General features: G+C 42.1%; 1 protein-coding gene across 1 annotated transcript in view; it reads left to right on the top strand.

Moving 5' to 3' along the window:
- LOC121860079 (neuropeptide F receptor-like) overlaps nt 1-25,000 on the top strand; it is a 93,857-nt gene that overhangs the window by 59,151 nt on the left and 9,706 nt on the right. Inside the window, exon 2 of the mRNA XM_042357095.1 lies at nt 9,509-10,334. Within this exon, the coding sequence (XP_042213029.1) occupies nt 9,509-10,324 (816 nt within the window). The 3' untranslated portion in view covers nt 10,325-10,334. The remainder of the gene's footprint in view (nt 1-9,508; nt 10,335-25,000) is intronic.

The raw sequence follows: 25,000 nt of genomic DNA, 5'->3' as shown, positions 1-25,000 counted from the left end.
AAGAACAGGTGAGGTTAACATTACGACTAACACACCTGTTGACCAGACGAATAACTCGACACCATAACCGACTAACCAACTTATACCATATAGGGTTAAAATCCTCAAGAGAATCAATAGCGTCTCGACCATATAAGCCAACTTCTCGATCACGTCATTTCCTGTGAGAACCGAGAGGTAATATTTACATAATGTTTCTCCCCTACACCCACCCTCCCCCCTTCACCTCCTCCTCGTCTTATACAGCTGTCAGATAAGTCACATTATGATCATTAGCTGTCAGATAGAGCCACATCCCCGCCCATAGATTAAAAACAGTCACACCTCCCACACTGACAGCTTTCATACTGCCCCCTCCACCCCCCCTCCACCCCTTCACCCCACCCGGTACGGCCAAACAACATATTCTTTTGTGTCGGGTTTTTTGCGGTGGTGCGGCGAGACAGACTGTGGAGTGTTGGGACCCGCCACACACATCCACCCTCCATTGACATCCACCCCTCCACCTTGACATCCACCCCTCCACCTTGACATATCCATCCTCCTTGACATCCACCCCACCCCTTGACATCCACCCCACCCCTTGACATCCACCCCCCACATCCACCTTTTGACACACCTCACCCCTTGACATCCCCCACCCCACCTTGGACACCCCACCCCCTTGACATCCACCTCACCCCTTGACATCCACCCCACCCCCTTGACATCCACCCCTCCACCTTGACATATCCATCCCTCCTCCTTGACACCCCCCTCCTACTTGACATCCATCCCTCCTCTTGACACCCACCCCTCCTATCCACCCTCATCCTGACATCCACCCTCCTCCTAGACAGCAGATTCAACTATGATCTGAGTTCCCAAGAGGCTCAGGTGTTTACCATCAGGGGTCTCCTCTGCACTAATTACAGGTGTGAAGACCATCATTTTTTGCACCTGGATCAAAGACTTGGTTTAAATATATACTCTCTCTCTCTCTCTCTCTCTCTCTCTCTCTCTCTCTCGGTGGTCGTGGTGTCTCCAGAACAACAACAACATACTTGAGTTATGGTTCATTAAAATTTACATTAACTCCTCTTCCTCCTCCTCTTCCTACACCTTCCTCCTCCTCCTCCTCCACCTTCCTCCTCCTCCTCCACCTTCCTCCTCCTCCTCCTCCTCCACCTTCCTCCTCCTCTTCCTCCTCCTCCACCTTCCTCCTCCTCACCTTCCTCCTCCTCCTCCTACACCTTCCTCTTCCTCCTCCTCCTCCTCCTCCCCCACCAAGGACGTGAGTTGATCTAGGGATGGTCATACCACTACTTGATGGCTGGTGACAAACACAATATGTACCGTTACGTGACGAAGTGAATGCTGCTTAGTAGGCTATTAGAGAGAGAGAGAGAGAGAGTTTCAGTTTAATTGAGAGAGGAGAGAAAAAGATTATGCTTAACGGTGACGACCCTAACTAACATCTCACTACAAGTCACCCCATCTCTCTCTCTCTCCTCTCTCTCTCTCTCTCTCTTTCTCTTTCTCACACACACAATTCACGATAAGCAAAACAAAAACACATCCAGGTAAACTTTTCGGCCTTAATGGCGAGGAAACAACGAACATTACACCAGGAATCAGAGGAAAAGTTTTACACAAGAGACATAAAGACAAGTACAGGTAAAGCCCGTGAGAGTAAACCAACAGGTGTACAGTGTTATCCAGGTGTAGGGTGTAGGGGAGGAGGTGGTCACGGTGTAGAAGTCTGACAGGTTGTTCAGAGTCATTAACAGCAGTACAGGTAAAATACAGAATATAAGTACTGTATTGACCAGGTAGTGACTGTATCATCAGACGCATCAATACAGGTACAGGTATAGGTATTAAGTACAGGTAGAGATGTAAAGTACAGGCACAGTTATTCCCAGGTCGTGACAGCATCATACAGGTGGTGACAGCATCATACAGGTGGTGACAGCATCATACAGGTGGTGACAGCATCATACAGGTGGTGACAGCATCATACAGGTGGTGACAGCATCATACAGGTGGTGGCAGCATCATACAGGTGGTGACAGCATCATACAGGTGGTGACAGCATCATACAGGTGGTGACAGAAGCGAGTAATAACGAAAGTGAACCCAACTCTCACTAAACAACTTGTGAACGAGGAAACTTTCTACAGTTTTCTTACATGAGGGAAAGTGGTGTTTAGTTTGACCTTACCGTGAGGACGAGAAGGTCATACTCGATGTTTAAGTGAGACCTCGAGGACACAGACAGACAGACAGACAGATTGACTAGAGAGAAAGTAAGACAGATAGATTGACAGATACATAGACAGACAGACAGAAAAACAGAGACAAACAACCAGAAAGAGATGAAGAGAGACAGAAACAAACACAATAACAAACACAAACACACAAACAAAACAACAACATCCTATAATACACAAACACCACCAAAACAAACATTAATCACTATAATATCTCCAGGTTATAACCCAGTGACCTTGACCCCTTAACTTGACCTTGTTAATGGTAGTGTTATGACCCGGACCTAACTGCTGGCTGGTTTAATTGTTATTGTTATGGGAGTCGATGTGGTGGTGGTGGTGGTGGTGGTGGTGGTGGTGGCAGTGGTGGTGGTGTGGTGGTGGTGGTGGTGGTGGTGGTGGTGGTGGTGGCGGTGGTGGTGGTGGTGGTGGTGGTGGTGGTGGTGGTGGTGGTGGTGGTGGTGGTGGTGGTGGTGGTGGTGGTGGCGGTGGTGGTGGCGGTGGTGGTGGTGGCGGTGGTGATGGTGATGATGATGATGATGATGATGATGATGATGATGAAAGTATCATCAGGAGGGGAGTGGGGAGTTTGGGAGTTCCCCCTGGTGAGTAATAGGGAGTGGGTTAGATTAGATTAGGTTAGGTTAGGTTAGGTTAAGACATATCCAAGGTAGGAGAGAGCAATTAAGACATTCTGACAGTAGTGAATAATTCCACCACAACTGTACCTCACTAACTACCTCTCCTGTCAAAACAACAAAGACTCACAATACTGGCGGGGAACAAGAGGGTCAATGTAACCCCCTTAAGCCACCACATAACACTGAACAAGCCACCACAACGACCTGGGTTTATATATTAGTTTTTCTTTCTTTCTTTCTCTCCTGTACGAGACATTTCACCAAGGGACGCCTCTCCCCACACTGCCAGACACACGATAAAAGCATTTAGAGTCATTATAATGCTTTCCTCGCTTTCTACCCACCCCCCCCCCCACACACACGGCGGTAGGTAATGTCAGTTTTCTCCAGCAATAATGAGAAAAGTTGGCAGAAGTTTGATGATATAGTGAGGTCATTACTTGTAAACTTCCTCTTTGTAAGCGTTTATGCAGTGAACATGTTGAGACTTGTATCTTTGTGTGTGTGTGTGTGTGTGTGTGTGTGTGTGTGTGTGTGTGTGTGTGATAATAATAATAATAAAAGGACAATAACAATAGTAATAATAATAATAGCATACAAAAGCAAAATAAACAACAACACATGGTCCCTTTAAAACACGACAACAACAACAAGTACACACCATTATAATCCTCTTTATATTTCATGCAGAGTAAAACATTTTCCCTGCAGTCATTATAAAATATATATATATATAATTCAGATGGAAATTTGGTCAATGAATCTGGCTGTTCAGTTTTAAAGGGTCACTAAAACACACACACACACACACACACACACACACACACACACACACACACCTTCAGAACCCCGTAAAACACCTGACTATCAACGCAATTAAGGGGCATTTGTTCTGAATTTCCGACGACTACTAAATACTTTTATCGGAAAAAAATTATTTATCATCCAATTATTTTAGTCAGATGAATTTGTGTGCATAAATTATTTGCTTCAACGAGTAATAACAGAGACGGTAATTACTTGAAGCTAATGTAGACAATTCACTTTAGGTATGTATAAAATTTATCGCTTCGTAATTGCATCTGTTGTTGTTGTTAATTCTTTTGGTACAGTTAAAAAAAATGATGTATATTATATATCTGTAATTTTATCTTCATTGTTATTGTTATTGTCGTCATCATTACAATTATCATCATCATCATCATCATCATCATTATTACCACCACTATCACCACCCACCACCACCACCACCACCACCACCACCACCACCACCACCACCACCACCCACCACCACTACCACCACCACCACCACACCACTACCACCACCACCACCACCAGCATCACAACGTAATAAGTAAGAGAATATAACAAGGTAAAAGCACTAAAGTAAAATAAAGATTCAAAGTGAAGGATTAAGTAAAAAGATTAAAGTCTAGAACAGAACAAAAGAACAAGCAAAGACTTTCTCAGGCAGGCACACCAAGAGCTGGACACCTGACACTTACTTGGCAGGTGTCCACTTTCTTCAACACCTGGATCTCTGTAATTAAGTCCCTGGAAAAACCTACCAGTCTGCCTGCACGGTCTAAAACACACACACACGCACACACACACACACACACATACACACACACACACACACACACACACACACTCTGTCGCTCTCTACTCATCTCACAGAAAATAAATCGTCCGAAACACTACCAGCACAGAGAGAGAGAGAGAGAGAGGATGGATGGGTGGGTGGGTAGGCGGGTGGGTGGGTGGGTGGGTGGGTGGGTGAGTGAGTGGCTGAGTGGGTGGGTGAGGAGGCGTGTTTGTGATGCCCTAACTAGGAGAGGAGAACTCGGTGACCCTTGCATCAAACTGAACGTGTGAGAGGGAGATGAAACGATAGAGCGAGAATCCAGTGGTCTTAGGGATTAAACTGTGTGTGTCAACCAAAGTATTAAATAAACACGACTCACACACCACCCAAACACCACCCAAACACCATCCAAACAGTCCCTGATCGAAAATGAACGTCCAGTACCTCACACAGAGAATTCTTTCACGAACGAGGAAAAGAGTTCCCCTGGTCTTAAAATTCAAGCTACGTTCTCAGTTTCTCAGACACATTTTGCAGCCGCCGCCGTCGCTGGAGACATGAGTGCAGCCCACGACCCAGTAATCATTTTCTGGATTATGGGGCTCTCCACTCCGGCTGATTTAGAAGGCGTGAATACAACTGACGACTTCCTGCTTGGCTGCCTACCTTGCCTGCCCTGCCTGCCTTTCTGCCTGCCTGCCTTTCTGCCTTCCTGCTTGCCTGCCTTCCTGCCCTGCCTGCCTTTCTGCCTTCCTGCTTGACTCCCTTCCTCCCTGCCTGACACTACTAAAGCTAGACTGTTCCTACCTGCTAAATTCCTCCGACCTACAGCTAAACTCCTCTTACCTACAGCTAAGTTCCTCCTCCTTACAGCTAAATTCATCCTACCTCAATCAAAACTCCTCCCACCAAAGCTAAACTCCTCCTCCCTACAGCTAAAATCTTCCTAACTCAGCTAAACTCCCACATTATCGCTAATACACTGAACACGCAAATTCCAGGCAGCGAATTTTCGTAAATTCTTCCCCCGCTCGACACACCAATGAAGACAGGTCATTACAGGTCATTACACCTTGACCTGACCTCGAACTCTATTGAATTACTCCCCTGGGTATTGTACCAGAGCCAGGGGTGGTGTTGAGAGTACTGGTGTAAGGGACCCTCAAGCCTTACCAATATCTTTAATATAATTTCCCTCCTCAACCCTCCTGAGACATCTGGCTCAATACTCGCTCACCTGTTGACCTGTCACCTGTTGATCTGTTCGCCTGTTGACCTGCTCACCTATTGACCTGCTCACCTATTGACCTGCTCACCTATTGACCTGCTCACCTATTGACCTGCTCACCTGTTGACCTGTTGACCTGTTCATCTGTTCACCAGTTCACCTGCTCACATCTACAAGTTAATCAAATTTGAAGAGCTATTATTATTGACATCGACTATTATAATAAGTCAGGTAGACCTCCCCTCTCCCCTCCTCTCCCCCACTCCCCCCATGCCTCCTCTTCCCCCTCACCTCCTCCCCCAATCATTCTCCACCTCTAATTGGACCTCCACGTTCAAAAATACGGAACAGACTTTGAAAATATGGAGACTGCGCACCTGGACTAATTAGTGGCCTTTCCTAGTTACAGGTAACCATTTCTGGTGCTTTACTGTTTTATTCTTGTTAAAATACTCCTGTGTGTGTGTGTGTGTGTGTGTGTGTGTGTGTGTTGCGGTAAAAAATAGTATAATTGCCAGGTTAAACCATAATCTCAACGGGATAAATTTGTACTTCCATTACAACAACTTAATGGAAACTGAGTTATATAGGATACAATTCCCTCTAATTAAAGCATCGTTTACCACCATAACACAGAACCGAACACCAACTACATTAACTTACCTAAGAATTAATCTGATTAAGTCAAGTTAGTAAAAATATTATTCATTTATACATTAAAATACCTCCTCTCTCACCCCCTCCCCCAAAGGCCTCCAGGTAACCCCCAAGAGTCTCGGGTAACCCCCAAGAGTCTCAGGTAACCCCCCCAAGAGTCTCAGGTAACCCCCCCCAGAGTCCAGGTAACCCCCAAAAGTCTCAGGGTAACCCCCCAAGAGTCTCAGGTAACCCCCCCAAGAGTCTCAGGTAAATGTTTCAGTGTCAGTAAGCGACCAACCAACACACCAAACCAGCCACCAATATTCTTTTTCCTTTTGTTCCTTTAAAAAAAATAGTCATATAAAAATTCTACCAAAACTTATGGATACTATAAAAAATTATCCTGGAAAAGCAAAGTTCTTAAAATTATCAATATGTCGTAAAATTATCGATGTCCTAAAATTATTAATGTTCCTATAATTATCAAAAGACCTAAAATTATCAATGTTCCGTAAATCACCAATATAGCTTAAATTCAAAGGTTTTCCAGAAGTATTGCTTGGAATTTTCTCGTCAAATTCCCAAACTTATGGTCGACCTCCCTGACTCGATGCATCCGGGAATTTTGTTAAAACTCAACAAACGTGACGTGTCCTTGGTTGAGTCTAAGGCATTCCAGGATCCACTCCAAGCTGTGGTCCAGGATTCCAGGAAATATTTGTTCTTTTCCTTCAGAATCGTATCACACACACACACACACACACACACACACACACACACACACACACACACACACACACACACACACACACCATATTTGAAGCACCTGTGGTTTTATTATTCGAATATTCTGGAAGACAACGCAATAACAAATAATATAAGTTCTCGTGTGTGTGTGTGTGTGTGTGTGTGTGTGTGTGTTTCATAATATATAACACAACACACCATAACACACATTACAATAATAACAAACTGTAATACACTCAACCTCGTCTACCTAACAGTCTACGCTCATTCACCCTCTGCAACATCGGAAACTTGCAACACAATTTTCAACACACTTTTACCTGTCACCTCTGGGAACACAAACGATGATATTTGCCAAGTGTGTGTTTAGAGGGCGTGTGAATGACATATTGATGCACTTATGGGGCTTTGGAGTGTGTGTGTGTGTGTGTGTGTGTGTGTGTGTGTGTGTGGGTGTGTGTGTGTGTGTGTGTGTGTGTGTGTGTGTGTGTGTGTGTGTGTGTGTGTGTGTGTGTGTGTGTGTGTGTGTATGGTTTAACACGACACCGTATTGGTTTATATGAGGGTGTTCTGTGCCCCAGGAGGTGATGGTGCTGCTTAATGAGTGTAATAATAGTGGTAATGATGATGATAATAACACACACACACACACACACACACACGGCCACAAACAAGAAACATTAAGGAAGGGAGGGGAAGGAGGATAGGGAGAGGGAGAGAGGGAGGGGAGGGAGGGAGGGCCATAAACCTGCCATGTTACACAGAAATGCTCTCCTCTGTTCCCATCACTTCCTCCCTTATTATTCTCCCTTTTATCTTTCCTTCCTCCCTTCCATCTCAGAATCCTTCTCCCTCTCCTTTTCCTCCCTGTCTCTTGCTTTTCCCTCTCCCTCTTTCTTTCGCTTCCTTTCTCGATCTCTCTTTTCTCCCTCCTTTCTCCTTCCATCCCTCTCTTTTCTCCCTCCCTTCCTCCCTCCCTATTTTTCCTACCTCTCTCTCTCCCTCACTCTCACTTTTCCCTCCCTCCTGTATACTGAAAATAGCCAACATAGCCTACAAAATAGCCACAACTATCACTAATAGCCCAAAACTCCACCAAATAGCCCACCCCCAAAAAAAATAACCAACTATAAAACTAACAAAAAAATAGCAATAATTCACTCGTCTCTTCGTCCGTTGTGTCAAATGAAGAAAAAAGTAGACGATAAAAGTTTAAAAAGTTTAGAGACGATATTAAAGTAGGAAGCCATACCGAGTGAAGCTTTCTCCTGGCGGGGTGAAGTTAAGGAGGGGTGAAAAAAAAAATAATCATCTTTTACCTAAATTAATTAATTTTTTCGGGGTGGGGTTTATATTTTTCTAATTTTAGTTTTATTGTTTTTTCTGTTTTATTCCGTCTCTTGGTTTGTCGGTATACAGTATTATATATATATATATATCTCTCTCTCTCTCTCTCTCTCTCTCTCTCTCTCTCATGACTTCTTGCTTTTGAACTTACACCAGTCCCCTTAATTAAATATTTACGCTAATTGATACTAAAAAAAAACACGATTCCCATTTTCTATTTATGAGAGAAAATGGATCCATCCTATAACAACCTATACTATACTAATTTAATTTTCCCGAAGATTATTAATATTTTTTCTAAATTAAGTCCAGCAATTTGATTTATGTAGGTTAGGTTAGGTTTGGTAAGATAGTGTTAAAGGTTAGGTTGTGTTAGTAAGGCACATTAGGTCATGACCTTTCCTTGGGGTCAGGTCAAGGGAATTAGTGGAGGTGGAATGTTGAATATTGCGAGGTCTAATGTATTACCTGCCTCTTCGTGTATGTATGTATGTATGTATGTATGTATGTATGTATGTATGTATTTTATATGTATGAATGAGTGCGATACATGTATGAATCTATTGATCTATCCATCTATCTCTCTATTTGTCTATCTATCCATATTTTCATCTATATAATCCACTTAATTATCATTTCTATCTACGTGTTCTTCAAATATTCCTTCTTTTCCCATTGTCATTCGTTATTCACGTAATTCTTTACCTCCAAATTTATTCATTACCTTTCTTCTTCTTCATTTATTACGTCACTTATTGTTATCCTTTATTCCTCTTCCTTAATCATTTTGCCTCTTACTGTCACGGATATTTATTGCATTTATGTTTGTCTTCTCCGGTCAAAATCTCCCTCCATGCTTCTTCCTCCCTTATTCCTTCTGTTCTCTGTCTCTCTGAATTATTCTCCCTCTTACAATCTTTATCAAGGTCTGTCTCCAACATGTCAGTCAGGGGGCTTGTTGCAGGGGTAGGAACTGACTGCAGGGGGGAAGTTAATGCAGGGGGACGAACTGTCATGGTTAATGATCTCACACACCTAACACGTAGTTATTCTTGATCTCCTGCAGGTGATTGTGTATCCAACGAAGAAGTCGCTGCAGAAGGTTGGGGCGGTGGGCAGCCTGCTGGTAGTGTGGCTGTTGTCTTTCCTGCTGGCGCTACCCAACTTCATCTGGCGGACGCTGGAGACCCACCACGTCAACCTTCCGGGGATCGAAGTGGTGAGATTCTGCTTCGAGGATTGGCCCTTCGAACACGGGCGCGCTTACTACAGCGTCTTCGTCATCCTGGTACAGTACTGTCTGCCTATACTGACGGTGAGCATCGCCTACGCAAGGATCTGTAACAAACTCAAGTACAGGATGACCAACGCCTCCAGCAGGTCAGCGCGCTCCAGAAAGGAAGACCTGAGGATGAAGAAGACCAACACACTACTCGTCTCCATCTCCCTCATCTTCTGCTTGTCATGGCTGCCGCTCAACCTCTACAACGTCATCGTCGATCTCCATAACCCCTTCGGCGAGGACACAGAGTCTATGCTGATCGTGTACTCAGTGTGTCACATGGCGGGGATGTCCTCGGCGTGCTCCAACCCGCTCCTCTACGGGTGGCTCAATGACAACTTCAGAAAGGAGTTCCTGGAGATCTTCGGGGTGGTGTGTCCCTGCTGCCCCGTCGTCACCAACGCCTCCAGGATGAACAGTCTCAAGACCAGCAGGATCGGCAAGGAGGGCGGGTCTCTGAAGTCCCTGCCGCTCTGTAATCACCCGGTGGTCTTGTACACTAAGGCGCCCGAGGAACAGACCTGTAATGGCCTCAGTGTGGACCTGCAGGACCAGGAGGTCACCTTCATCTCACAGGTCGTGACCACCACCACCCTCTAGCTCAACACAGGTCAGTAGCCTTACCACCATGAGATACTTTCACCATGATCTCTTAAAAACTTCTCTCACTGTCTCTTAAACAATCATACCGAGAGAACTTTTCTCTATAAAATATTTCAAATGATGGAGAGAGAGAGAGAGAGAGACTCCTCATCAACTCACCTTCACTAATTAAGTCACAACATCACCTGACCAACACAAACACTCCTAACTACGTAATAAACTCCTCAATACAACAATAATGAGTAACTACGCATTATAAATCACGGTACAATGTTGACCCTCGCCCTCTGACACAACGTAAACAAAACAACACCTACCATTCAGCTATTTTCATGACGTCATCATCACCAACCAGCTGATTGTTGACGTCACTCTTACGTCACACACAATAACATGACTTACCTGCAAGGGAAAAAAATTGCTTAATTAAGATTTATTTCCATCAATAATTATTTCATTGTATTGTCTATCTATCTATCTATCTATCTATCTATCTATCTATCTATCTATCTATCACTGTCTGTCGTCTCTCTTCTCCCTTTATTAACTTCTCTCCCTTCTCGTGTTCAATCACTCCTCCTCTCCAGTTAACTCCCTCTCTCCCTTCCTTCCACTCAATTTTCCTCCCTCTCCTTCACTCTCAGTCCCTCGTACTTATTATTCTTCCCTCTCGACTTTTCTCTCCCTCTCATTCACCCTCCCTCTCACCCACCTCAGCCACCTTCCCTTTCACCCACCTCAGCCACCCTCCCTCTCACCCACCTCACCCACCCTCCCTCTCACCCACCTCACCCACCCTCCCCACCCACCTCAGCAATTCTCACCTTGACTCAGCCACCCTCCTCTCATCCACCTCACCCACCTCCCATCCACTCCCACCCACTTCCTCCTCACTCTCTGGTCCTCTTTCTCCACTTTTTCCTTAAGGGTAGAAGAGGTTAAGAGGCCTAAAGAGGTAAAATAGGGGTATAAAGGAAAGTTAAGAGGAAGGGGGATAAGGTAGAATGGTGGGGTGAAGAGGATCTACTAAATGTCAATAAAGTGGTAGAATTTTAAAGAATTTCAATAAAGAAGTTTCTGATCAGACGAGGCGCAATGGTCTCCTGGCCTACCACAAGATGAGAAGAAATTGTGAACTCTCTCTCTCTCTCTCTCTCTCTCTCTCTCTCTCTCTCTCTCTCTCTCTCTCTCTCTCTCTCTCTCTCTCCGTTTTTCTTCTTTTCTCCGTTAGGTTAGGTTAGGTTAAGATGGATTAAGTTAAGACAGATTAGGTGTGTATCAATATAATTATCACCATTACTCACTATCTCATCACAACACCTACACACAGCAGGTAAAACCAGGTTAGTAGACGTCTAATTTACCTGTCATTAGCTCTTAATCACCTGTGAGTCTCTATAAAACATTAACTCCATAACAATTACAATAACTGTTGGATTGTTATAATGTTCAGGTTAAAATATTCAACTCTGGCGGTCCTGAATTTTACAGCAATCGTTAATAAAAAAAAATCTTAAATAAAAAAAAATAAAAAGAATAAAAAAAATAAATTAAAAAAATAAATAATAAATAAATAAAATCTAAATAAATAAATAAATATATAAATAAATAAAAAGAAATAAAATAGAACAGGAATATTATACCTAGACGAAAATATTATCCTGCTCCTAAAACTCCACGCGGCTCAAACCGGAACTCTTGAACCACTTAAACCAATCTCTTATAATATTAATTAATTCCATAATCTCTCTGGGTCCTTGTGACGGGGTGAAGGGGGGTTAGGGGGATGAAAGGGGGGGGCGGAGCTACTGTGGTGAGATCATGTCTTTATATTTCCCTCGGTGAGATAATTTGCTATTTAGACCTAACCTAACCTAACCTAACCTAACCTAACCTAACCTATATTAATTACAATCATTAATTACAACCCGTTTCGTTAAATTCACCCAAACAACAGACGTGAGCCCAACCAGTATTGAAACGTCGGGTCAAACAAGGTCTCTCTCTCTCCCTATTGGTCAACATCAAATGACTTTCCAATTGATACCTGTGTCAACTAGAGCGTTTCCCTCCCTGTGTTAGAGTAGTTCACATGGCCAAACTTTTTTCTCTCTGTACCTGGGTAATTAAGGCTCCTCTTATTGACACACCTGTACGGCCGTGACGCCCTGTTACCTTTACACTGCACATAGTTACTGACGGATGATTATTATTATTATTACTATTATTATTATTATTATTATTATTATTATTATTATTATTATTATTATTATTATTCAAATGATTTAATAACACTCGGAGAACACAACACCATTTACTGTAGTGATAAATGGCTCCCCCGTCTCACCACCACCTGACCAACAACAATGACACAGCATAAAATAACACCCAACGTGACCAGAGGAAGTAGTTATTGATTCTGGTAGCCCGGCCGTCACTCATGCTTGAAATTATGTCGACACGCTGATGTGACCCGGGCGCCATGTTGCAAGAGGACATTCCTAATTCCTCTGCAACGTGGAATAAAGTTATCATGTTGCAAGGAGACGACATCATATGAGCTATTATGATTTATGTATTTTAGTTATGATGTTGCAAAGGAATATTATATTATTTGATGTGGTGTGGCAATTGGACTGTGAAATGTTGCAAAATAACAAACCTTACTCTCTAAATCATGCAAGGGAAGTTATATAGTTGCAAGAGACGTAAAATATGTATCCAATATGTTGCAGAAATGTTTTGATGTTGCAAAAATAGGTCATACATTATCCCATGAGTTGTGATATTGCAAAGGATAGAACATAAACTCTGTTGTACGATGCAGCAAAGTTATGATGTTGCAAGATAATGATTCTAACTCACCTGTACTTTATGATGCTATAATGTACTAGAGTTTAATTAAAGCATAAATATTCCTGTGTGTTATGATGTATTGGAAACATTAGGTAAGGGTTAGGTTAGGTTAGGTTAGGTTAGGTTAGGTTAGGTTAGGGTTAGGTTAAGTTAGGTTAGGTTAGGTTAGGTTAGGTTAGGTTAGGTTAGGTTAGGTTAGGTAAGGGTTAGGTTAGGTTAGGTTAGGTTAGGTTAGGTAAGGGTTAGGTTAGGTTAGGTTAGGTAAAGGGGCATGAGTGATCTTATGGTTGAGTTCTCTCTTTGGCTCAAGTATGGCTGAGTGTGTGGTCTCTCTCTCTCTCTCTCTCTCTTTCTCTCTCTCTCTCTCTCTCTCTCTCTCTCTCGCTCTCTCTTCGTGTATCATCCTTTGTCTCTCCTGCACGATATTGGACTTACTCTGGTTGTTGAGAGAGAGAGAGAGAGAGAGAGAGAGAGAGAGAGAGAGAGAGAGAGTCAACTAGGTTAAACGAATATTGGCAAATTAAATTACGGTTCTAGTGGAGGTCAGTTATTCTAATTCCCTAAAATGTTTGGCCCCTGACAGACTGTTGTGAAATTCCCTTTACAGTATTTACCTAACCTAACCTAACCTAAACTAACCTCCAATACGCAACAACAAAGGTACCAGCATCTCCTTGTACTTACATCTGTCCCTTTGTAAACAACACAACTTCTGAGGGAGGGTGAGGGAGGGGGGAGCGAGTGAGAGGGGAGGGCAGCATCACTTTTATAACGAGAAGTGTAGTTGTGTTTATCTTGTGTACATCATTTCACTGCCACTCACTACACGGAGAGAGAGAGAGAGAGAGAGAGAGAGAGAGAGAGAGAGAGAGAGAGTTTAAGTCACCTCTTCAGATGTGTTCACGGGTGTACTCAGGTCACATCTCCCGTCTCTACAAACTTTACTGATGGATGTTTTATGCTGTGTTTTTTTTAGAGGTGGTCGTGTCGTTATTGGTTCTCGCGGCAGCCAATAGGAACTGCTCTTTGTTTAGCCTCGTCTTGTCTCGGTTATGATTGGTTCTTACGACAGCCAATAGGAACTGCTCTTTGTTTAGCCTCGTCTTGTCTCGGTTATGATTCACAGGAGTCTGTATCAACGTTAAGGCTCAAGACAACACAGACACTTGTCAAGCCACAGCACGGAGTACCCCAGAGACCTAAAGCAAGGCGAGGACGTGAACAGACATCCAACAGACATACCTAACCTAACCTAACCTAACCTAACCTAACCTAACCTAACCTAACCTAACCTAACCTACCCTAACCTAACTTACCCTAACCTACCCTAACCTACCCTAACTTAACCTACCCTAACCTACCCTAACCTACCCTAACCTACCCTAACCTAACTTACCCTAACCTACCCTAACATACCCTAACCTAACCTAACCTAACTTACCCTAACCTACCTAACCTACCCTAGCCTACCCTCTCACCAACCTAATATATAAATTAAATAAACCTGTAAATGTACATATATATATATATAAATAAAATCTAAAACAGTGAAATAAAAGCTAAATAAAAGCTTAAAATGTTAAATGATCTTTTGTTTTGTCCGTCGGGGTAAAAGTGAAAAGGTTTGATAAAGAATTAATTAAAACTTGTGAACGTAAAATTGTATCCTTCAAGTTGGGTGTTGAACGTCGGGAGGTGTTTGTGTTGAGAGAGAGAGAGAGAGAGAGAGAGAGAGAGAGAGAGAGAGAAAATTTGAGAGAAGGGAGTGAGAGGGAAAGAAGGGGAGAAAGAGAGAGAGAGTGAGAGAGGTTGAGAAAAAGAAGAAAAACAGAGAGAAATTGAATAGAAAAATAAGAGAAAAATGGATAAAATAAAACAGAAAAGTGAGACAGTGGAGGAAAAAGACGATAGAGAGAAACAGAAAGAAATAGATAAAAACAATATTATTTCTCTCGTTCAATTCTCTTCTTCTCTTCCACACGAACATTAACTCCTCTTCCATATTTATCACTCTCTGCCTTAATCCCCCTTTACTCCTTTATCACAGTTTTTCCTTCTTCCCTCATCATTTATCTCACTGGTTATTGGCTTCTCCTTCTACCCCCCTCTATCATCATCGTTGTGTTTATTCCACTTTCTTACATAATCGTCTTTATTTTCTCTCCTTTATGCAGCCCCAACGCCATAACCATCACCCACACCACCACCACCACCCTCACCACCATCACCACCCTCATCAACTTCACCACCAACACCTCAATCTCACCACCAACACCAACTCTCACCACCCACCATTACCACCACCCCTCACCACCAATCTCACCACCAATCTTCACCACCACCATCACCACCACACCTCACCACCATCACCACCTCACCACCATCACCAATTTCACCACCAACACCAACTCACCACCACCATCACCACCACCACCATCACCAACTTCACCACCAACACCAATCTCACCACCACCATTACCACCCATAATCACCATCACTACCACCTCACCACCACCACCACCACTATCACCACCACCAATTATCACCACCACCACCACCAACACCACCCTCATCACACCACCATTACCACCATCCTCACCACCACCCTCACACACCATCACCACCACCACCATCACCAATTCTCACCACCAACACCACCCCACACACACACACACACACACCATCCACCACCACCTCACCACCACCATCAGCCCACCACCACCACACCACCAACACCACCTCACCACCACCATCACCACCACCCTCACCCTCACCACCACCATCACCACCCTCACCACCCTCACCACCCTCACCACCACCATCACCACCACCCTCACCACCAACACATTCGATACACAATTGAATCGAGGCTCATCAGCCGAACAGTCTCCCACCCTGACAGCCACAGAATCCTTTTGGAAAAATATTGGAAAGTGTGTACAGGCAAACACATGCATATACAGTCCACACACACACACACACACACACACACACACACACACACACACACACACACCAGCGGTCCGAAGGTTTAACAATAAAACTGTGTTATAACTTTTTACGAATATGATTGAAAAATAAAGTCTAAAAAACAATTACAGACTTGATCATCAGTGTCATAAAATTCCTAACAAATGAAGGGTCAGGTCAACAGAGGTCAAAGTTGGTTAAGGCGGCCATTTTTTTTTTGGTCCTAGAAGAGAGGTCAGAGAAGGTCAAAGTAGGCCAAAGAAGGTCCCAGTAACGAGGTAGGTCAAGGAGCTCAAGTTTGGGTTTAACAGCCAAGAGGATGATGCCCCCTCACAAAGTACTCTTCCACTAACCTAACCTAACGTACCAAGAAATCCCACCTGTGAGAGCGGGACCACTTCAGGAAGATAAGGAACTGAGAGAACAAGTGTATTGATGTGACGAGAGGCTATTGTGTGTGTGTGTGTGTGTGTGTGTGTGTGTGTGAGCATCTATCACTATACCTATCTTTTTTGCATACCTATCTATCTGTTCATCTGTCTCCCTGTCTGTCTGTCTACCTGTCTGTCTCTCTGTCTGTCTCTCTGTCTGTCTGTCTGTCCACCATCGTGCCCCGGAAGGTCCATATAAACTTGGAACTTGGTTGTAAAACTCAATCTTAACTTGTAAATCGCATTTCTGAGTTTATGAATTCGTCTATAACCTTTGGAAGACGTATGTGTAAGTATTTATATAATTGTGTACGTGTTTATAAATATGTATATGTGTGTTCATACATAGTACGTACACACACAGACACACACACACACTATAAGCTTCTTCTTTACACACACACACACACACACACACACACACACTATAAGCTTCTTCTCTACACACACACACACACACACACACACACACACACACATATAAGCTTCTTCTCTACACACACAGACACACACACACACTATAAACTATTCTTAAACACACACACACACACACACACACACACACACACACACTATAAACTTCTTCTCTACACACACACACACACACACTATAAGCTTCTTCTTCACACACACACAGACACACACACACTAAGCTTCTTCTCTCACACTGACACACACACACACTATAAGCTATTCTTAAACACACACACACACACACACACACTGGACACACTAGACCTATAAGCTTCTTCTCTACACACACACACACACACACACTATAAGCTTCTTCTACACACACACACACACACACACACACACACTTAAGACTCAAGAACAAATGTTTTATTGGGAAAATATCGCGGCACCGCCTAAGGTCCTTCAGAAGTATTAAGGACGGAGGAAGGATTCTGGGTCAAGCCCTTAGAGAAGTATCGTACGGCCACGTGTGTTATATATTATACAGGTGAAAAGATAAGAAAATTAAGGGCAAGGATTTTAAAGTGAGTCTCTCTCTCTCTCTCTCTCTCTCTCTCTCTTTTTCTCTTTAAGATAGATAGATAGATAGACAGATAAACCGATAGACAGACAGATAAACATGTAGACAGACAGATAGATAGACAGACAGACAGACAGACAGATAAACATGCAGACAGACAGACAGATCTAAGAACAGACAGATAGACAGACCGATACTAACAATAGGTGAACTGTTAAACGACAATAAACCCCCTATTCTATTATTCTGTTTACCTTTTGTGTTACTTGATCTCCTTGGTCGACAATACAGTATTAATGGCCGAGAATAAAACCTGTCTTTTTCCGTGTGTGTTTTTTTTCTTTCTCTCTATATACGATTTTTGTTTTTGTAAATTCCTATTGTTTATGTCAACAAAACCAAAAAAAAAGTTGATTTATTGGTTCACTGTATGGTGTATGGTGCATCAATATGGTGAAGTATAATGATGTTTGTATATTGGTGTATCAATGTTGTGAAGTATTGTTAGTGTTTTGGTTCAGTGTATGGTGTTTAATGGTTCACGTCCCGGTAATACTAGAGGTGTATGGTGCTGTATAATAGTGCAACAGCCTGACACATCATAATAGCGTATCGATTCACTATATAACTGTATAGTGATGGAACGTAACATAATCAGGAGAGAGAGAGAGAGAGAGAGAGAGAGAGAGAGAGAGACCACTGTACTGTTGCTCGTGTTCCAGAATACAATCTTTTCTGAAATAAATATGGAGTCAGTGAAGACATCCAAGGAATAATCAGAGCTTAATCTTATACAGTATTATTTTTGGAGGCGTGGGAGAACTGAGGTTGAGGAGAGGAGGAGGAGAATAGAGGAGGAGGTGAGGATAAGCAATCTGGCCAGAAAAGAAGGTGCCTTTAACCCTTTGTGCCGTGTGTGTGTGTATAGTAGTAATAATATGTGTGTGTGTGTGTGTGTGTGTGTGTGTGTGTGTGTGTGTGTGTGTGTGTGTGTGTGTGTTGTGTGTGTGTGTGTGTGTATGTATGTGCGTGTGTGTGTGTGTGTGTGTATGTGTGTGTGGCAATATGTTCTGTCTGTCTGTCTGTCTGTCTGTCTGTCTGTCTGTATATGTGCGTGAGAAGAACCACAATCTCTATAACATCTCATTGACCTCTCGCTGACCTCTCATTGGCCTCTCGTTGACCCAGGACACGCTCCAAGCATTAGGAAGGGAAAAGACGGTGGACAGATAGAAAAATCCCCTTAATCCGACCCCCAAATCCTTCACATTGATCTCCTCTCAGACAGATATCGCCAGCCATCCCCTCGTACCAAAATCCCTGACCAAATAGTAGACAGATGGAGGATTTATATTGGAAAAAAAATGTAACTCATAATGAATTTTTGGGACATATATAACCACCATCTAAACCAACCACCATCTAAACCAACCACCATCTAAAACAACCACTATCTAAAACAACCAACATCTAAAACAACCACTATTTAAAACAACCAACATCTAAAACAACCACTATTTAAACAACCACCACCTAAAACAACCACCATCTAAAACAACCACCATCTAAAACAACCACCATCTAAAACAACCACTATCTAAAACAACCAACATCTAAAACAACCACTATTTAAACAACCACCACCTAAAACAACCAACATCTAAAACAACCACTATTTAAACCACCAACATCTAAAACAACCACTATTTAAAACAACCAACATCTAAAACAACCACTATTTAAACACCCATAAAAATACAGTAATATTTTAGACGTACATATTACACTATTATACATTACATAATCTCCTAACTGTCTGTATTATAATTATGCAAATATATATTTTAATCTACACCTGATGGTTGAGTTAGAAAAAGTATTAAATTTTAGTTCTATAATTCAGAGAAAAATAATGTGAAAGGAAATTATTATTACTTTCGTTTACTCTTACTTAATTAGTCTTGATATTTATTTTATATTACTTGTAGTAGTAGTAGTAACTTAATAAACACACACACACACACACACACACACACACACACACACACACACATACACACCTTTTAGCCAACACCTCGACCACCCAAACCAACTTCAGTGGGTTTTAAATGAGTCTGTCTCCAGGTACAACGGCTGTATAAATCAAGGTGAAGTCTTGGTAGGTGGTGACTCTCCTTCCTTCCTTCCTTCCTTCCTTCCTTCCTTCCTTTCTTCCTTCCTTTCTTCCTTCCTTCCTCTCTTTCTTCCTTTCTTTCTTTCCTTCTTTCCTCCCTCCCTTTATTTCTTTCCTCCCTTCCTTCACCTTTGCTTCCACCTTCCTTACTTCCTTCCTTCTTTTTTCTTTCCCTTCCTCCTGCTTTCCATCCTTATTCTCTCACTTCTCCCTTCCCTCTCCCTCCTCCTTTGGTATTAGTTAACTATAAAACCACGACAGAACTACACCTCCATAACAACGACCTAAAACCACGACATAAACCACGACTACACTGCAATCACGACCTAAAACCACGACAGAACTACACCTCCATAACAACGACCTAAAACCACGACATAAACCTCGACTACACTACCATAACGACCTAAAACCACGACATAAACCACGACTACACCTCCATAACCACGACCTAAGACCACGACATAAACCACGGCAGCATCACGTCCACTAAGGTAATACTACTTGTCGTTTTCCCGGACCTACTCGACAGAAGGTAATTAAGACCTAAGTGACCGTTCACCTGAGTGATGGAATGTAATACTGTGTTATTGTGATCACAGGTGAGAGAGAGAGAGAGAGAGAGAGAGAGAGAGAGAGAATAGTTACAAAACACATTGAATTTTCCACCCACCTCCTTCCCTAATCCCTATCCCCATCCCTCCCTATCCCCCACCTGCCCCTCCCCTCACCTGTCATTATTAACCTTACCTGGCAGTTAAGAGAAAAGGTATAGGGTTATTACTCACCGCCAGGGTCTTTAATATGCTAATTACTACTTCTCTTGGGGCTCTCGCCAAACACCTCCGCCGAAAAACTAATTTCATTCTAAAATAAGAAAAATTAAATAGCCTTACCTAAAATAACCTAACCTAACCTAACCTAACCTAACATAACATAACATAACTTAAACTTCCTTTCATGCTTAAAATACGACGCGATGTGTAAAATGAACTTCACAAACATGATACAAACAGCAGATCACAAACACACTACAAACAGCAACAACACATCATAAAAACACCAGTAACAACAAAAACAATTCGACAAATACAATCTAAAAAAATAAAAAAAAAACATCACAAACATAAATAAAATTCACCACAAATACACTAAGAAACAACAACACAAACACACTACAAACAATAACAAACTTCGTCCAATCTCATCCACAGTAAACAAACAATAACAGAGAGAGAGAGAGAGAGAGAGAGAGAGAGAGAGAGCAGTAGCCATCTCTCCAACTTTCTCGTCAACACCAAGTCTGAATCAATAACTGTTCGTAACTCTGAATCAATAACCATTAGATACCACGATTCAATTCCTGTTCGAAAATACGAATCAAAGACGACTCAGAGCTTCAGGCGTAGAATCCATGGCAATGTTCCAGTGAATCTCCGGCACAATTAATCTTATCTGACAGCTATTGCCCTTACCTAACACACACACACACACACACTCACACACACACACACACACACACACACACACACACACACACACACACACACACACTGCTTCCTAAAACGCACTATAATGCCTCGTGTTGTTCTAGGAATACATTCTTACTGGAATGATCTGCCACAAAAATATCTGTCTAATTTCATGAAGCAAAAGTGAGGTAAAATTGTATTCTCTCTCTCTCTCGTGTGTGTGTGTGTGTGTGTGTGTGTGTGTGTGTGTGTGTTGTCAATGTGTGTGTGTGTGTGTGTGTGTAATCAAAAGCTGCTTAGGGTAAAAATGTTAATCCTCCATTCTTACACAAACCAGAGATTAACACTATCTTATTTCATCCTATCTCCAAAACTAGTAGGTAAAATCTTTCTTTTCTTTATTTCTTTCTTTCTTTTCTTTCCATCTTCCGTCTCACTCTCCCATTTTCCCCCCCCTCTCTCCTCTCTCTCTCACACCTTTGCTCTCTTTGACCCCAGTATGAATGGCTCGTGAAAGGTGTTAGCCGTGTTGCCTTTCACTAAAAATACCTTTGATGCACACAGCCAAAAATTTGATGGATACTCTCGCACTCTAACTGGGGACCTGTGTGTGTGTGTGCGTGTGTGTGTGTGTGTGTGTGTGTGTGTGTGTGTGTGTGTGTATTGGGACTAGAACGTTAAGGAACTGACTGGAATTTGGGAATTACCTGGAATGTGGGAAAGTAATTGGAATACTGGTAAACTACCCTAAACATCACCTCCATTCACCCACTCAGGTACGCTACCTTCCACCCTTACCTGTGTTACCTGAGACTAAAAATATCTCAAGAATGTATATTATTTCCTCAGCTGAGAGAGATTGTCTATGACATAGATTGAGGTAGTCTGTAGTAGAGAGTTTCAACACTTGGCGGAGGAGGAGTGAAGTGGATAGGTAGAAGTTGTGTAAGTTGGAAGTAATGGAAAACACCTGTGGGCACTCTTTCAGAATGTTGTATGAAGGTAATTAGTGGTGTGGTGGTGGTGGTGGTGGTGGTGGCAGGTGGTGGTGGTGGTGGCGGTGGTGGTGTGGTGGTGGTGGTGGTGAGTGGTGGTGGTGTGGTGGTGGTGGTGGTGGTGGTGGCGGTGGTGGTAGTATAGATATGGGTTAACTTCCGTGTGTGTGTGTGTGTGTGTTAAATTTCCCTGTAGGATTATCTTGTTCATTTTACTCAGCAACATAATTATATCCAAACATAACATGAAGGAGCAGACAGACAGACAGACAGACAGACAGACAGACAGACAAACAGACAGACAGAGAGACAGACAGGCACCCATAAAACCGATAAAATCATGACGTCAGTGATAAAACCCGTCTGATAACTACGAACTACAGCAGGAATGTCGAACAACTGACAAGAATACGAGAGAATATTAATTGGAATGCAGGAATGCTAAACTGGAATCCTGGAATAAGTAGAGAGACCTGCCATTGATAGAATCTGTGTAGTGTGGAAGGTGACGGGAATATCAGAGAGAAGGATCTTCAGTGACTAGGGAGGATGCGTGTGTGTGTGTGTGTGTGTGTGTGTGTGTGTGTGTCCCCCCGGGTGTGTGTATATGATTATACAGCCACACCAGAAAACTCGTATGTGTGTATGAATATATGCATACACAAGTAGCCACACACACATACACACCTACACTCACCACCGCCACAGACCAACAAGCTAAATGCAGCTCAACATGGCAACAGAAAATTATACCCGCCAAAAAGGAAACAAATTACCCGCCAAAAAACGAAAAAATTACCCGCCAAAAAGGAAACAAATTACCCGCCAAAAAGGAAACAAATTACCCGCCAAAAAACGAAAAAATTACCCGCCAAAAAGGAAACAAATTACCCGCCAAAAAGGAACAAAACTCCCCGCAAGAAAATTAAAACAAAAAAAATACCAGCCCAAAAACGGAACAAAATTAAATATATCAACTAAAACAGACACAAACAAAACACAACTACGTCATGATGAAACCTTTCTGCCTTAATTTCATAACACAACGTGAACTAAAAAATAGTTTATATATGTCAGTGCTATGAGATTAAAAACAAACTCTGTGTAAATGATTCACTGTATTGCCACATATATAAAGTGTGTGTGTGTGTGTGTGTGTGTGTGTGTGTGTGTGTGTGTGTGTGTGTGTGTGTGTGTGTGTGTGTGTGTGTGTGTGTGTGTGTGTGTGTGTGTGTGTGTGTGTGTGTGTTGTGGTGGGTCTGTCAAGTAGATTATCGAAATCTTATTACGTGTGTCAGTTTAATGAATTAGGTGCATTTCCGTTTTTTCAATTTCGGGTCTGACGCAAAAAACAAAAAAAGAACTTGCAGGTTTACTAGTTTTGAGAGAGAGAGAGGGAGAGAGAGAGACAGAGAGAGAGAGAGAGAGAGAGAGAGAGAGAGAGACTGGATGTTATATGTTGTAGTGCAGTTAATAAATTATAACATCTACAAATCCTGAACTGTAGGGAAGAACCTGTAGCTGCAGGCACCAATGGTTTTGTTATTTAGTTATAATAAACAATTTTAAGTTTGTCTTTAAAGATCTTTGTAGTTAAGGTAGAGGAATATACAACAACAATAACAAAATCAACAATAATACCAACAATACTACTACTACTACTGCTACTACTACTACTACTACTACTACTACTACTACTACTAATAATAATAATAATAATAATAATAATAATAATAATAATAATAATAATAATAATAATAATAATAATAATAATAATAATAATAATAATAATAATAATAATAATAATAAATCCTAGGCTCAAAATCCCGCAAAATATTCAATACTTATACAGGTAATCATATATATATTTGATGATATTTCCTCGTGTCATAAAGTTTTAAAAAATCCACCAAAAATCAATAATTATCATTTTCCAATTTACAGAGCAGACTTTTCTTCTTCAATCAAATACCAAACTGCAGGTTAGGTTAGGTTAGGTTAGGTTAGCAAAACACCACACCCCAAAAAACAGACGGATTACCTTTACCACCTCTTTTTGCTTCAACTTTCCAAAACATTACTCCAGTTTTTCCTTCTCTATGTAGTGCGATGCTCAGGCTTCCTCGACTCTCAGGGTTTGGTACTGTTCACTCATTTGCATAACACAACACTTCTTGCTATTAAAAACGTTTATCCTTTTAGTGTAAGTGAGAGAGTTCCGTCCATCATGGCTCGAGTGAGATGTTTTTAATGGAATAAACGTTTTTTATTAAAAGGTTTTCTATACTTTGAAGGAGTTTTCCTCCTTATAAACGTTTTTCCAGTTGTAACTGAACGTTTTCTAGTGATTTACGGACGTTTTCTAGTGATTTACGAACGTTCTATCCTGATTCACAAACGTTCTCCTGAGCTTTACAAACGCCCCACACACTAAATAGTTTCCTTCTGTTTCTAACCGTTTCCAACCAACACCTACAAACATCTCCCAGTGATAAACAAATGTTCCCCTCTTTACAAACGTTCTCCCCCCCCATTGTTTACAAACGTCTGCCTGAGTGTCCGTATACCTGTGTTTATTATTCAGAGCCAGGCAGGACAGTCGCCATTCACAAGACAACAATGACGAGCAACATTCACAAGAGCTAAGACTAATGACCTCCAACAATTGTGCCTCGTTCTTAAGGGGGGATTCTGTCTCCTTCCCCTTCCTCCACCCTTCCTACAACCCCTTCTCCCCTTCCTCCACATTTCTCCAACCCCCTCTCCCCTTCCTCCACCT

Source organism: Homarus americanus, unplaced genomic scaffold (assembly GCF_018991925.1).
Source record: "Homarus americanus isolate GMGI-L3 unplaced genomic scaffold, GMGI_Hamer_2.0 scaffold8020, whole genome shotgun sequence".
In the NCBI taxonomy this organism is placed as follows: Eukaryota; Metazoa; Arthropoda; class Malacostraca; order Decapoda; family Nephropidae; genus Homarus; species Homarus americanus.
Note: the sequence above shows the minus strand (reverse complement) of the source record. Positions and strands in the feature narration are given on the sequence as shown.